Below are 15,775 nucleotides of genomic sequence, written 5' to 3' on the forward strand. Positions count from 1 at the left end.
TGGAGCACTGGGTGAGGCTGTCACCTCCACAGGACTGAGTGCTGGAGCATCCTGTCAGCTCCCTTGGGATGCAGATGGGCCCCAAACTGTGAGGGGAACACAAACAAGTGCTCTCAACAGTCTGAATCTGTGGGTTTTTATTGGATCTTCAGCCTGATTTTCCATTTGGTGGATGAGTTTGGATACAACTTTTTTCCACTCTGAGCACTCCTTGGCCCCTAACTCCTAGTGAGTTTTTTTACAGTTCCCAGGGGAGAGGAAATAAAATTGGAGGAAATAGTGCTCACCAGTGTCTGAAATCCCAAAAGCTTCCAAACATCCTTTCTTAGCTGCTTTTCAGCCTGGCCTGCTGGTCCCTCCCCATGATAAAGATTGATGAGATGAAGATTGATGGATCTCTTTATAACTGGATGTAATTTTCCAGTTTTTCCCTCTGCTGGTAACATCTTGGACCTGTCCAGAGGCAGCACACAGCAAAACTTACAGTGGAAAGGGAATTATTGTCACATCACCTGATGAGTGGAAGCCAAATGCAAAGTGAGGAGAGCAGGACAGCCCTGGGAAAGGGAATGGGGGTTGATTTCTTGATATTCTAGTAGAAATTCCCTGCACACAGCAGCACAGAGAGGCTGGACCTCAGCATCTTTGGTGTCTGCTCCCCTCCCCTCATCTAGTGAGGGATTTATCACAGGTTTCTCTTCTTTGCCTCAGGATCCCAGACTTGAGCCCATATTTAACACCACGTCAAGAGATGATCCCTGGGCTGCTTCTGCGCCAGCTGCAATTCCCGATATTGCTCCCTGCCCTTTCCCACCTGGGCAGCAGCTCCTTCCTGCAAGCTGTGCCTGTCTTGGTGGCCCCAGTAGCTTTTCCCCAGGGGACACAGGCTCCGAGTGTGCCCCAGCCTGTGGGAGGGACCCTCTGGCAGCACTAGGACCTGTGCAATGCTCCTCCCAGAAGATTAGCCAATATTCCCAGGGCAGGGCAGCTCCCCAGCCTTTTCTACTCTTTCTTTCCCTTTTACTCGTGTTTTTCCTTCTTCTGGCTTATTCCAGAGAGGAGAGCTTTGGATTTCTCGCAGCTTTTCTTTCCTTTTTTTCCCCCCCCTCTGGTAACTGGCCTGCTGCCAGTGCCTTGCAGGGCCAAAGTTTTATCTGTAGGGATATATTTTCCAAACCAAGTCCAGCTGCACACAGACTGAATTCCCACTCCTGGGGTAAGCTTCACTCGGAGGAGGAAGAGCAGCAGGAGCGTTGCATGTGCCTCTCCTCCAGCTATTCCTGTCAAGATGGATTTATGGCTTTAAAAGGAGTCGTGGGGGAGGAAGGAAAATTGCCTCCAGGAGCCAGAGCTCGCACCACAGCCCAGCAAAACACACGGCGAGGAGCAGAGAGCTCAAGGCATGGGAGTGAGATTGTGCTGGGATCTGGTGGATCCGGACTATGACTGATCTCAGGCTTTTGGTCTGCCTTCACAGAGCCCAGGTGGTGGATTTAAGGTAATTTGGCCAGAACCAGGCTCTGCTATGTTGGCCAAGGCGCTGCTTTCCCTTGGTCTGTGGCTTCGGTTTGCTGCGGGACAGGACACACCTGAGCCAGGTGAGTGCCCAAAAAGGCAAAGGCTTTCCTGTGGCGCTCTACCCCATTTCATACCTCCTGCTCTCCTCACAAACCCTTTTCAGAATAAAAGCTGAGGCTACGGTGCTGCTTTAGGTGTTTGGATGTACTTGTGTACAAACAAACCTGTCTGCAATAGCCGCTTAGGAAGTAATTTTGTGTGTTTGTTTCCAGTGGGGAAGAGGAAATTGTTCCAGAAATTTGCAGAGTTAAGAGTAATCATATGGAAAAGTCCTTGCTCCTCACTATGGACTGAAGGACAGGCATTGAGAGAAGTCAAGCCAGTGATTAACAGTGTTCTCTTGTTGATCCCTGTAATTCAATCATTACGGCTCTGCTTTAGAAATGCTTTCTCTTGGATACTGCTGATGGAAAATGATAATGGGTCAGTCCTGCAGAGCTGACAGTGGGGAAAGGGACATGCAGGAGATGGATGTCTCGTTCCTGGACCCTGGACAGGGACTCATCCCGCTTCACTCAGCCACCTTCACAGGGCAGCATTTTGTGCTGCCCTGTGCTCATGAGTGGAGAAAGTTCTGTGGCTGCAGGGATAGTTGTGATTGGTTTTCATTGCACCTGGGAGCTGCAATCCGGTGGGAAACGAGAGGAAACCTTGTGTCTGCCTGGCCAGGAGCTCCTCAGACAGAGCAGCCTGGACTGCTGGGGTCTGACTGTGCTGCTGGTACACAGAGGCACACAGAGAGGCTGGGGCTGGGGCTCAGATCCTTCCCAGGGTGTTGGGTTCCGTCCCTCAGTGTCCCAGCTGGGGCTCAGGTCTCTTTTGTGGTGCTGGGTTCTGTCCCTCAGTGTCCCAGCTGGGGCTCAGGTCTCTTTTGGGGTGCTGGGTTCTGTCCCTCAGTGTCCCAGCTGGGGCAGGAATGGTGCTGCAGCTCCTGGCATTGTCCCAGAGCTCCAAGTCCACCCAGGCAGCAGCAATTCCCATTGTCCTGCCATCCTGCTGCCCTGGGAGCGTGTGGCATTTTCCAAACCAGGCTCTGAACAATGCTCAGACCTTCAGGGCGTGTGACAAAGCCAGCCATGGCATTCCAGGACTGTGCCATGCTCCAGAGGCAAAGTGTGTGTGTGTTAGTGATGAGCTGGGTGAGTGATGTGGCCTTTTGCCTCTCCCTCGAGAGGGAAGGACCCCTCTGGGCAGGAGATGCCCATCCCAGCCTGGCACAGCTCCTGTGCCTTGTCCAGGGTTGCTGTGATGCTGTGCCATGGTCACAGGGACAGGAACACTTTGGGATGTGTGTCCAGAACCCCTTTTTCCTTGGGATTCGACTGAATGTGAGTGACTGTGGCTTCATTCTCAGCTGCAGTGGGCAAAGTGAGGAAGCTGCTGGGTGGCCATTGGTGTTTCCACATGCTCAGAAATAACAGGATTGTTCTGGACAATGGATTTTGGATTCCCGCACAAAGTCAAGGCAAACTGTGACCAATTCCCCCCTTCCCTCTCTGGGTCCAGATTCAGATCTTGGCTGCAGCTGTGTGAACGCCTTTTGACGTTTTGGGCTTGGAGAAATGGAATTTGACTGTCATTTCCTGGGCTGGCATCAGCAGAAAAGGATGTTGCTGTTGTGAGTGAAAAATGAAGACATGGCCCCTCCATACACACTTTGTGGGGGACCCTGCACTTCCTGACCTCTGAAGCACTGGCATAATTCCATGATCCCAGAACTGTTGATAAAATAGCAGAGAGAGTAAAACTCATTGAAAGGTCATGAGAGATGGCAGCACAGCTCCCCTCCTGCTGTTGAAGGCACCTGGAACCTCTAAAGGCTTTTAACCACACAAGTATTTTGTGCTTGGTGGCTGGCAGCCCTTCATCACACAGGTGACCTCCCCATCTCCAATGGGTTCTCTGATGTGGTTTGAAGTGTAAAACCCCTCCTGGGTGGCTTGTGGGGAGAATTCTCTGCCAGGGAGAGGTGGTGCCTTCCTCTTCCTGCCTCTCACTGTGATCCAGAGGAGCCACAGGGAAGCTCAGCCTGTGATCCAGAGGAGCCACAGGGAAGCTCAGCCTGTGTTCCTCGGTTCCCCCTGCCTCCCTCTCAGAGCAGAACCTTTTTCCTTGCGTGGTCAAGCACTTCTTGAGAGAAGACAAACATAGGATGTCAAAAGCAGTTAACCCAGATAGGACATGATCTTTCTTGGCTGTAACTGAGCCCCACAAGCTCCAAGCCTGTGTAAATCAGGCATGTGGAGTGTGTTCAGCTCCCAGATGAGAGCGTGGGGAGCTCTGCGAGCGGATGTCTCCTGTCAGCATCACAGGGAAGTCTGGCCAGCTGTTTTCCTCCAGGAAAAGCCAGCAGGCAGCGTTGTGTTTCCATAGTGACATTTTGCTCCCATATCGAGCCCTTCAAAACGCTTCTGAGCCCAGTGCATTGTCTGGGCATCCCGTAGGGAGTGGCACCAGGACCCTGTCGTGTGTCCTGTGTCACTCCCAGGCTCAAGCAGGGCACAGGGATGAGATCTGCAGTTATTCCTGACAGTTCAGGAGTCAGGGAAGTGCTCATGGATGCCCCTTTCCCTCCAAATCCTCCCTGAAAAGTGAGAAATCCTCACTTGGCAACTTGCCAAGCTGTCTGAAGTGAGGAGAGTGCCTGAAAACAGCAGCTGCTTGTGTAAGCAGGGATTTGCTGGTAACAAACCTCCACAGCCCCACCTCTGGCACGGATGGCATGTTTGTACTGGATGCAGGACAAGGAGCAGGAGGATAGATGAGGGAATTGAAAGCCTAAACCTGCAGGGAAGGGGAGTTGCAGTGTCTGGTCACTTTCTGAGCATTGCCGTGCTCCTGATGGGGACAGAGTTTTTGTCTCGATTTTTTTAAATGGATTCTTTCTGCTGAATAGGAGGAATTTGTGTCCATCTCATGCAGGACAGAGTGTTACAGCTGGGATGGTGTTTGAGTGAAGGAGAAGCCTTCTGCCTGACCCACAGAGGGTCTCTAGCTCCAAAACACACCCCCTAACCCAACCTACCAGGTTTAGCTGCTGGTTTTGTTAACCAGTTGTTGTTAACCAAGGCAGAACCCTGTGGTGTCAGACTGGGGCTCTTCCTAATTAACATAGCAATGAATGATGGGGAAAACCAGCGTTTAAGGCATGGGAATGTGATGCCCAGCTCGCTTGATGCCCCAGAGCTGCAGGGTGCAGACAAAAGGCTGTGACTCCCCAAACCCTAGTTCTTCTGGGGTTTTACACAAAAGGACACGGCTGTGACTCCCCAAACCCTAGTTCTTCTGGGGTTTCACACAAAAGGACACAGCCGTGACTGTCCTCTGTTCCCTAGTGTTTCATACTGGTGCTCATCTGCATGTTCCCCATGCAGGTAGCTCTGGCAGCAGTGGGATTTCTGCTCCCTCGGGGTGAATTCCCAGTTCCCCTCCCAGTGCTTGTGCACACGACCCTGTTGTTTACTGCTGCAAGAAGGTCCTTTGGCCATTGATCCCTGCCTGCCAGGGCCAGACACTTTTCCAGCTGCTTGTTGCAACATTTGGGAAGTGAGGGACACTTCTCAAACTGGTGAGAAGCACAGGGGAAGAACAACCCCGCGTTGCCAAGATCTCTCCCTGTGTCCTGCCAGCCAAACCAGTGGCTTGTACTCCTTCCAGCAGAGGGGAGAGCTCAGAAAGCTTTGCCTTGCTTTGTGCAGCCAGCAGCACGAACCGAAGCCCTACTGGAATGCCACTGGGAGTTCTGGCATTCAGTGGCAGGAACCTGTGGGGTCACAGTTCTTCTCAGTGATCTGGTGATTCCTGGACTTCACTTTTGTTTTCTGCCCAGCACCAGGGAGCTACAGGGGAGTGTCTGTAGCATGGGGTGAGCTGTACTGGGTCACATGGAACTGGCCAGGATCCAGCTGGAGTGCAGGTCTCTCCAGCCTAGGCACAGAATCAGGGAATGGTTGGGGTTGGAAGGGACCTTTAAGGATCATCCCATTCTACCCCTGCTATGGCAGGGACACCTTCCACTATCCCAGGCTGCTCCAAGCCCCATCCAGCCTGGCCTTGGACATTCCCAGGAATCCAGGGGCAGCCACAGCTGCTCTGAGCACCCTGTGCCAGGGCCTCACCATCCTCACAGAGAATTTCTTCCCAATATCCCATCTAAGCCTCGCTGTAAGTTTGAAGCTATCCCCCTTGCCCTGTCACCCCATGCCCTTGTAAATAGTAGCTCCCAGTTAACTTCAACTTTCTCCATTTCTGAATGCTCTGCCTGGTCTCTCCTGCTGTTCCAGGAGATCTGTTGTGCCTCTGCCATCTCAGCCTCTCTCTGAATCCTGGAATTTGGCAGAAGATAACCGAGCTTTCCCAGCAGGTGCCTGTGCAGGGTTTGGGTTCACACCACTCCACTAATGCTGTTCCTTCTCTCTCCCCTGCCAGGTCCCCAGCCATCGATCTCCAACACAGAGGGAGATCTCCTCTTCCTGCTGGACAGTTCTGCCAGCGTCTCCCACTATGAGTTCTCCAAGGTCAAAGAATTCATGTGGGATCTTTTGCACCCTTTCACCTTTGGCCCCAGGGACGTCCAGGCCAGCATCATCCACATCAGCACCACACCCACCATGGAGTTCCCGTTTGACCAGTACCTGACCAGTGGCACCTTGAGAAAAGCCATCAGAGACACGCGGCAGCTCATGGGTGACACCAACACGGGCAAAGCGCTGTCCTACGCCAAGGAGAAGCTCTTCAGTGGGGAAGCTGGGGCCCGGCCAGATGTGCCCAAGGTGCTGGTGTGGGTGACAGATGGCTTTTCCACGGATGACATCTCTGAGCCCATGCAGCTGCTGAAGGACATGGGCGTGACCGTGTTCATCGTCAGCACCGGCCGGAGCAACTTCCTGGAGCTGTCGGCTGCTGCCAGCCAGCCGTCGGACAAACACCTGCACTTTGTGGACGTGGATGACCTGCCCATCATCACCAAGGAGCTCAGGGATGGGATTCTAGGTAGGCTGGCATGGGGGGCACTGGAACTTGGTGGCAGGGGTGAGGATGGGTTAGTGTTTGGCTCTGTGGGGTGGACAGTGGGAGAATTCCCAAATCTCATGGTCATCCTGACCCAAAAGCGCTGCTCTGGCAAACTTCAGGGGTTTGCCCACCATGCTACAGAACCAAGAATAAACCAAGGCTTCTGGGAGGTCTGGGACAAATATATTCCCCTTGGAATATTTGACTGAGTGGAACAAATTCCCTTCGATGAGATGAACTTGTGTTTGTGAAGAGTTTGGCTGGGAATGAGGAACTCGGGCAGCAAAATATCTGAATCCCTTAAAACTCCACAAGTCTTTGAAGTGAGTCATGCAGCTCAGGCATCTGTACAACCCAGGCAGAGCACAAAAATGCCCCCACCTGCACAGGCTGTTAACCAAAGGTTTCCCAAACAGCAATGATTTTACCTCACCAAGAGGCTGCTGATTGTGGACACAAAGTGCCTGAGCCCCTTGAGTTGATTTTCATGCTCAGGGTGATTTTTCTTTTTTTTCCCCTCAAACATTGTCTGTCTCTGCGCCAGCTGATGGAGGAACACAAATGTGTTGAACACGTCCAAAATGGGATGTGTGTCCCTGGCAAGGATTTGGTCCTGTCAGCTCCTTCCAACTCGTCTAGGATAGATGTGACTCCCTAAATTCACCATCGAGGGCTGAAACCTTCATCTCCTGCAGTTGTTCTCTTACAAAATACAATTAAGGACGGTGCCTGCTGTCAGCATTGAGACTATAGGAAAGGAATGTTTTTGTTCCATAAATCCCCTGTCCTAGCATGTTCCACATCTGCCAGATCCATGGCCTGACTTGGCCAGCACAACCTTTGAAAGAACAGCCCAGCCCTGCCTCACTGGGCTCAGCAGCCCAAGCACTACCTCTCTGTTCCTTGCAGGGTTGTAGTGGTTGCTAGGAGAGGGAACACACAGCAGATTGGAGTTTTCATCACTCCAGGTTTCTAGACCATCCAGGAAAGGCTCTGAGGAGATCAAATTCCATGATCTGGGCCTCAGGAGAGGCTTTGGAAGGCAAGGGCACTGCCATCTGTCCCTGGGGATTGTCTCAGCCTTCCAGATGCCTCTGGATTTGTTTGGAATGCTGAGGGAGTTACTGTGACTTTGCAGACTTTTCACAGATTTTTCTGGAGGTTCTCTCTCCATTGGAAATCCTGATTTCATTTCTTATTTGACTTCTGCTGTGTGAGGTGGGTTGGAGCTGCCCCTTTCCACAGAATCCTCTGTGTGTAGGAATTCCTTCATGTTTCCAATCACAACCATTAAAAAAAACCACTCCCAGGGCCTGTGTTCTCCCCCAAACACCCACTTCTCCCCCATGTGAGAATTGGGCAGCACCAACAGCCCTCCTCCTGTCCCAGCCACCCCACAGGTCTCCAGGTATTTTGTTTCCGTGCTTATTCATTTCCTGGTGCATCCCAAATCCAGGTTATACAAAATAGCATCCCAAAAATTAGAAATCTGCAGCACAGGAGATCATAAAATCTGCAGACATCACAGCTGCTGTGCCTGAGGGCAGCATTCTGTGCATCCAGCAGCTGGATCCTGCTGGGCTGGGATTTTAATGGAAGGTGAGATTCCCACATGAATCCAGGGGTTGCAAAGTGCCAGACATTGGTCACATCACCTGATTTCACCTTAATAAAGCTACTTAAGTCCACTGTTCCCTGCCTGGAGGAGGCAGCCCTCAGTCACCACCCCTCCTGGGATAGCAGGGACAGACAGGATCTTGGCAGGCAGGAATTAGGCCTTTCCAACTCTGGAATGGCCCAGACTGGTTTAATTATCACTGCTCTCTTATCTTCATCTCCTGCTACTGTTAAAAAACAGTGGAGGCTTTTGTAGAGGCACAAACAAGCTTTGTCAAGAGTTGCTCTCCTCCTTCCATCTCCTTTCCAGGAATGGGGCGTTTCATGCCTGCTCCATAGATATTCCAACACAGGGGTTCCTGCCAAGCTGCTGCTGCTGTCTCAGGTGGGCTGAGAAGCCTCAGTCTCCACAGGAAGAGACTCTTGAGATGTGGTGGACCTGAAATAGATCCAGTGTTGCTGCTGTTCTGTAGAGGAGTGCAGGACAGGGACTGTGGATGACTGGGTGTGCCCACTGCCTTTTTCTTTGGCATATGGAAGAATTCTGCAGAATGCAGCTCCCAGTCAGCCTGGCCATGGCACAGCTGGCTCCTGGCAGGCACCTCCGCCCTTCCCAGCGGGAAGGGAAGGTTCTCAGGCTGTGGAGAAGCTCGGGCTCCCTCTGTTGCATCTTGGATGTGCCCAAACTGTGGCATTTGGTGCTCTCCTTCTGGGGAGGGACTCCCCAGTGTTGTGAAATTAAGTCATTCCTCCAAGGAGACATCAGATCCTGTGCCTGCAGCCACTTGCTCTGTGCTCAGCCCAGCTGAGCTGAGGCTGTGGACTTGTACCACCTCCTGAGCCAAGCTTTGCAGAAGCCTGCATACCCAGCACTCCCCAAGTATCACCACGTCCCACGTGTGCTCAGGGCAATGCATTTCTTATCCAAAATGAGGTCCTGGGTAACTCCTGCTACAGTGAAGGCTTTGAGCCTGGAGTGCTCTGATTGTCTCATCTGGCACTGAGTCCAAGCAGGTGAGCACAGGGAGTGATCTCAGACCCTGAATGCCCCTCCTGGAGATGGAGAAGTGTTGTCCCCGCTCCCAGAATCAGAACCTTTCCCCACCCACATCAGAGCAGGACACAGAAGTGATTTGTCCCAAATCCCAGCTGCAGCTTCTAAGAGGGGTGACCACAGACCCAGATTAGGACAGGTTCTCCTGCCTGGCTGCCTTTCTTACCCTCATCATGAAACCAGCAGCATTCCTGCAAGTCTGATCCTGATCTCTCCAGAGCTCACGGGGTGCCAACAAACTCGTGGCTGCAGAGTGGTGTTTGGAGTCACCAAGAGGCAAGAGCTGGAGGGCAAGTGTCATCACCTGTCTGTCACTAGGCAGGCACTGGCTGCATCTGGTACAGGATATTAACTTGCTGCTTCCCTGTGGGAACAGAGGGGCTGGGAAACACATTGTGGACATTTATTTTGTCTGGTTTATTGCCTTCTTCATATGCTGAAGGCTTCTGGGGTCTGGCAACAGGGGCAGAGCTGTTTGCTCTGGGCTTCCTGCTCCCTGTCCTTTCATCTTCCCCTTTTATTCACAGTGTCCCTGCCTCCAAGCTCACTTATTTCCATTCCCTGAGCTTTTGGCAGGATTTTTGGCAGGACTGAGGCCTTTCCTGTGCTCCCTGTTCCTTCGTGGCTTGGCCCCTGGTGTTTGTGAGGCTCACAGAAGGGTACAGTGCCCTAGCACTCCTGATACTGCCTCCCACCCTCCAAGTGGGTGGAGTGCGGCTGGCTGGGCTGGAATGGGATGGGAGCAGGCAGGGCACAGAGCAGGGGAATGTTCCTGCCTGCCTGGGAGAGCCAGGGAACAGCTCAGAGGAAAAACTGAGGTTGTTTTATTTGGTACGGGGAAGTTGGCAGGGCCTCGGAGTGGCTCAGAGGCGGGGAGCTGATCCTCTCCCGGCTAAAAGACAAGTCTGGGAGTGCAAAGCAACCCCATCTTGCAGGTTTGGGAGGAATTTTGTGACTCCCTTTACCTCTGTGAAATGGGAAACCAGTGAGAGCTACCTAGAGAGCTCTGTGAGTGTTTGAGCATGAACTGGAAGGTTCTTTTATAAAGATTTAGAATGTCAAGGCTCAGGGTGCTCTTAAAAATCCTTCAAAAACAAAAGAGAAGCTCCATGTCTTCCTATGTCACTTCCCAAGATCTAGAAACAAAGTCCTGTGTATTTCTGCCCCTCTGAAAGACCAGAAAGCAGTGGAATTCTGCCTAAAATGGGCTCGGAAGGCCACACATGTCAGAAGGGTCAAGTAGCAGAGGAAGATGGGGGAGCTGCCCAACGTCACAAGAGGTACTTCTGCCTGGCATTTGTGGTCTGGAACTCAAAGGTGGCACGAGCCTCAAAGAGAAGCCTTTGTGCAGGGGCAGGGAGAGGTGAGGTGGCACAAGAGGGCTCTGAGTGTTGAATGTCACTGAACAAGGGAGCTCTGTGAAGCCCTGCAGGGCATGACCTAAGCTGGGGTGAGTCCAGCTGGCTCAGCAGTGCTGGGCAGTCCCCAGTTGCTGCCCTTTCTTCCTGGTCACTGGGCACAGCAGAGAGCAGGGAGAAATGGAGTTCTTCATACTCTGGGCAATTCCTGTACAGGAATTGAGTGGTTTGGTTTCACTGCTTGTTGATTTCCACAGGGAGACACATCTGTATCAGGTATCAGTGGTGCTTCCAGATACATCTCCCATCCCGAAGGGCTGGGACTGCAGGTGCTCCATGCTCTGGGGGTTTATGCCAGCAGTGATTTCTGGCCACTGTCGCTCTTCCAGATGCCATCCAAGCCAACCGGCTCCATGCCACAGACGTCACCTCGAGCAGTTTCCGCCTGATGTGGCCCAAGTTCCTCTCCCAGGAAACTGGCTACTACAGCCTGGAATATGCCCCAGCAGCTGATCCAGCAAGGAAGAGGACACAGCAGGTGTCTGGGGCTCACACCAGCCTTGTGCTCAGCAACCTTGTACCAGAAACCACGTATGAGGTGGCTCTGGTTCCTGAATCCAACGTGCACTACTTCCCCCCGCAGACTACAAGGGTCACAACACTGGCAGGTAAAATGGACACGGTCCCTCTTGGGGGACAAGGAGATGTCTCCTATCTGAGGCTGGAGGTAGAGATAGAGGATGCTGGAATGACCTAAGGGAAATCTCTGAGAGGGAAGGAGAGGAGCAGGAAACAGCCTCTCTGTGCAGAAAATAACTCAGATTTATGCTGGGGAGCAGCCTGCAAAAAGGTGGCAAACTGAAAACCAGCAGGGTTTCTGGCAGGGGTGGCAAAGTCAAGGTGGACGTGTACACAATATTAATTTTCTGCATGCAGGAACAGTTCTGGCTGAGTTGTTCTGCCCAGGTAGAGAAAACCCTTTTCTTGGGCTGATCTGTGTGATGACTATCAAGATCTGCTTGCTGGGTTGATTTTAATTCCACACACTTGAAGCCAAATATGGTGTAGGTTAATAATGCTCATTAAATCCTCATTCACATCTCTTTCCATTGCTTCCAGAGGAAATCAGCCCAGTTCAGGTTCTCATCTCGGAGTCTGGGCCTTACAGCTTCCAGGTGAGCTGGGCTCCTGTGCTGGACAGTGTGGCCAGCTACCAGCTCCTGTATGGGCCACTCCCAGGGAACTCAGTGAAGGTGCTGGAGGTGGATGGGAAGCACAACAGCACCGTGGTGGAGCACCTGGCACCCAACACCACCTACCTGGTGACAGTGACTGCCATCTATAGATCTGGGAAGAAGAAATCCCTGTCAGCCAAGGCCTGCACCCAGGAAGGTGAGCGAGGGGAAGTGGCAGCACAAGGAGTCCCTTGAGTGTCCCTAGAGGGTCACCTGCCTCGAGGTGAAACCAGAGGGCTCTGAATCCAGTCCCTGGGGTGGGATACAGGGAAAAGCTGCATGAGCAGCTCTGGGTGTGCCATTAGGACATAGCAGATGTGTAAGGGCTGAAAGAGAATCACTCACACAGTGAGAGCTGTTCATGGGGTATGGCCAAGCTGCTGGTGCACCTGCAGATCCAAGAATCTCACTGAAGAAGAAAGAAAAGTGCCTTTTCTGACTCCTCTGTGCCTGTTCCTTGGGGTGATTTGGCATCAGAGGGGTAGAAATTGATGAAGTTAAGAAGTTAATGAGCAAAAACTTGTGCTCTGAAGAAATACCTGTGAAGATATTGCAGGAGGCAAAGTCTGGCCCTTATCAGGTCTCAGGAGAGAGGAGCTCAGGGGATGACAGAGCTGAGGGTGTGGGAGGTGACTGCCAGTGTGTGACAGCATGAAAAAAAGACTTTTATGCTGGTACCAGGACAAAGTTAAGGAGTAATTAAACCGAGCTCCTTCAGTGGGGAGATGCAGAGTGATTTTATCTCCCCACCAAAGGCCAGGCTGGCCAGCAGCATTCCCCTGGGGAGCAGGGAATGGTAGGGCTCACTTTGGAACAATGTCCTGCAGTAACATGGATCCTCTCTCCGCAGAGGGCTCCAAGGTGAAGCATCTCCGCTTCCAGGACATGGGTCCCAACACCCTGAAAGTCTCCTGGGACTCTGCAGCGGGGCCGGTGCTGGGTTACCGGGTGCGCTGCCGGCGACACAGCGGCCCCTCCTCGGTGCTCAGCGTGTCCCCGCAGGTGCACACTGTGCTGCTCAGCGACCTGCCCTCGGGCACCAGCGGCAAGGTGTGTGTCCAGCCCGTGTACAGGAACCAACCCGGCCAGAGGCTCTGCCGCAGTGTGCACAGGCAGCCAGGTGAGCTGCAGACATCCTCAGCCAGGTGTTGCGAGCGTTCATAGAGGAGCCCCGCAGGGCTGGGATATTCTGTGCTCATCGCTGGTCTTGCTTCATCACAGGGATTGACCAAAGTTGGGATCTTTTACCCGTTTTTAGGAGTAAGACTCCTCCTAGTGGAGTTTATTGCAGGCAGGAGAAAAAAAACGTGCAGTGGAGACGGTCTTGGAGCTACTTCGGGATAACAAACAGCTAAAACCTGGCATGGGCATTGGAAGTACTGTTTTAAAGTCATTTAAAGCCTTGGTTGCCTTTCATTTTCCAACGTGGCAGGGGACAGGTAACAATTAAAGCCAGTTATAAAGACACAACACTTCTTTTTTCCTTCTGCTTCCCAGAAACCACTTTCTGTGGCATTAAAGGATCCTTGATAGGATGGAGTAAAACTAAACAGAAGCTACTAAACAGAAACCCCTTTTTCCCAGCAAGGGACTGGAGTGAGAGTAAAAATGTCCCCAGCGGTGAGATCTCTGTCTCAGATGTGGAGAATGGGTGGCTAAAGCTGACATTTCTATTCCTTGTGTTCTTCCAGCTACAGAGGCCCAAGGATACAGGCACAGACAGAAAGCGTGAAAGACTGGAGCGAGCTGATGCCCAGCAGAGTAAGGGATCTTGCTTGGACAATGACTTGGACAAAAAGGAGGAGCCAGGGGAGGAAAACACCTCATCTCCCAGCCTGTGCTGTCTCTTGAGGGGTCCTGCTTGTCCAGCCCAAAGCCTGTCCCCAGCCAAGTTCTCCCAGAGCTTAAAGGCTTGGCCTGGCTGGATGGAACAACCAATCTGATAAAAGATGCCAAATCTGCACCCATTTCATATAAACATGTCTGACAAAGAACAAACAGAAGGCAAAGTGGTGGATCCTCACTATTGCGTGCTTGCTCCCTGTTCTCTGTTTATTAAAGGTCGATCCAGATTTACTTTTGCAGCTTCTGAGCACATTCAGGAGTTGACTGCTTAGTGCCCTGGCCATTCATACAGGGTGCTCAGAGAAAGATTCCACGTGGCCAAATCCATTCCTACTGCCAAAAGCCAGGGAAGCTGGAGTGTGAGAGAGCAGGAAACCCCAAATCCTGGGAATGTGCTTCCCCAGCAGGTCCCTCCAGGGGTCCCAGCCCTCAGCTGAGCTAAGGGAGCTGCTGAGAGTCCAGAAAAGCCAGACAAGACCATCTAAAGCACTTCTTATAGATTCTGTGGTCCTGCCTGGATCATCACCACTGCATTGCTCTGGCATTCCTGCAACCCCTTTTCACCAAATGGGAGTCCTGCTGTCCTCATGGAGATTAATTAGTCTGTTCTGTGACTAATTACAGGCAATAAGTCTCCAGCACTATCATTCCTCTGCACTCTGAACACACAGCACATCTCTGGTGTCTTGTCTTGGGCTTCTACCCAGTGCTAAGCTTGAGCTACACTTAAAAGTCAGGGGTTTTAAAGGAGAAGAGTAAATCTGATTCTTTCCCTTTGGCCCCCAGGCTTGAACTTGCTGTTGCTAAGCCACTCTGGAAAGGGGAGCTAGAAAAAAAAAAAAAAAAAAAGACAAATTATAAATACCTAGTGACCAAGCAAATGGTTTCAAAGTTCAGGGCTTAGGGCTGTAAAGAAATGTAGATACTTCTCTGCTAAACCCCAGCATCAATGGGAACACCCTCCCTCAGTAACTCCTGCTCTATTTTAAATTTACTGCTTATTTGTCCTACGTGTGGAACTTGTTTGTTGGAAAGCCCCATGCAGTCTCACAAACCCTTCTTAAAACAGCTCCTTTCAGAGCTAAGAGGAACTTTTATCCCTGACTTTGTCTCCTGAGAGCTGAATCCTTCGTCTCCCCATTTCTGGAGCGTTTTCCTTGGACTACCTTGTTCAGGAGAAAGGGATAGAAGGCAGGTGAGTCATTCATTAACTCTGTAAAGAGATTTTCACATGATTTGTGTCCTCGTTTGGAATGTGCATTTGTGACTGATTAATCTCAGTGTTGAAAGAATGACAAAGGCCCTGGAACTGCTCATGAATAAGATGATTTTGTTTGTTCTTGCTGTAGGACAGAAATTAAGTTTGCACAACTCCCTGCATAGTTAATTAATACATTAATGTGTCATCCCCCCAGTTGTAACACACCCTTTTGAAGACAGTTAAATAAAAATACAAGAGCTGCTGAATGACTCCTTTGTGCTTGATGGCAAATCTATGAATTGTGGGTTTTGTTCCAGGGGTGGAAAAGATGGCATTCATAGAATGATAAAAGTTGGGAAAAGCTGCTGACATGACCATGTTAAATCATAGTAATTTTAAATGGCTGGGAAGTGTGTGTTCTACCCATGCCTGTAGAGCCTGGCTTACACAAAACTTTATCCCTATCCCTCAATAAATGTGTTAGAAATGTAAAAATAGAAAAGTGTTTGTATTGATAAAGCCTCAGTTCCAGTAAGAATTATTTTACAAGGAGAAATCTTGGCAGAACTGGTAAATATTTGTGAACAACACGCTCAGGCACAGGGTGGGATTGTTGGTGTGTCCTGTGAGGGGCCAGGAGCTGGACTCTGATCCTTGGTGATCCCTTCCAGCTCAGGATATTCCATGTTTCCATGATTCTAAGCATGCATTTGGGAAGAAACATGAACATTTAGAGAAAAAAAAAATATCTGAGAATGTGTCCCCAGCCTGTTTCTGGGCATGGTCCAGGTGTGTTCTGCATTTTACACCGTTTCATGCTGCAGAATTCCACGTGTTTCTGACTATCACAGCCCTTTCCGTCTCTAAAGCCTTT

The 15,775-nt window shown here is 51.2% G+C and overlaps 1 protein-coding gene across 2 annotated transcripts; it reads left to right on the plus strand.

The window, feature by feature from the left end:
- Positions 1–989: 989 nt before the first annotated feature.
- On the plus strand, positions 990–15,164 carry VWA1 (von Willebrand factor A domain containing 1). Of its 2 annotated transcripts, none has more exons than XM_058855086.1 (7): positions 990–1,400; positions 1,478–1,598; positions 6,007–6,570; positions 11,010–11,288; positions 11,740–12,012; positions 12,706–12,905; positions 13,547–15,164. In XM_058855086.1, the coding sequence occupies exons 2-7, from the start codon at positions 1,526–1,528 to the stop codon at positions 13,796–13,798; spliced, it is 1,641 nt and encodes a 546-aa protein (XP_058711069.1). In that variant the 5' UTR covers positions 990–1,400; positions 1,478–1,525; the 3' UTR covers positions 13,799–15,164. The 2 variants fall into 2 exon arrangements, with proteins under 2 accessions (XP_058711069.1, XP_058711071.1); XM_058855088.1 differs by having other exon boundaries at positions 1,225–1,400; positions 12,706–12,975; positions 13,547–13,729.
- Positions 15,165–15,775: the final 611 nt, after the last annotated feature.

This window comes from Poecile atricapillus, chromosome 22 (genome assembly GCF_030490865.1).
Source record: "Poecile atricapillus isolate bPoeAtr1 chromosome 22, bPoeAtr1.hap1, whole genome shotgun sequence".
In the NCBI taxonomy this organism is placed as follows: domain Eukaryota; kingdom Metazoa; phylum Chordata; class Aves; order Passeriformes; family Paridae; genus Poecile; species Poecile atricapillus.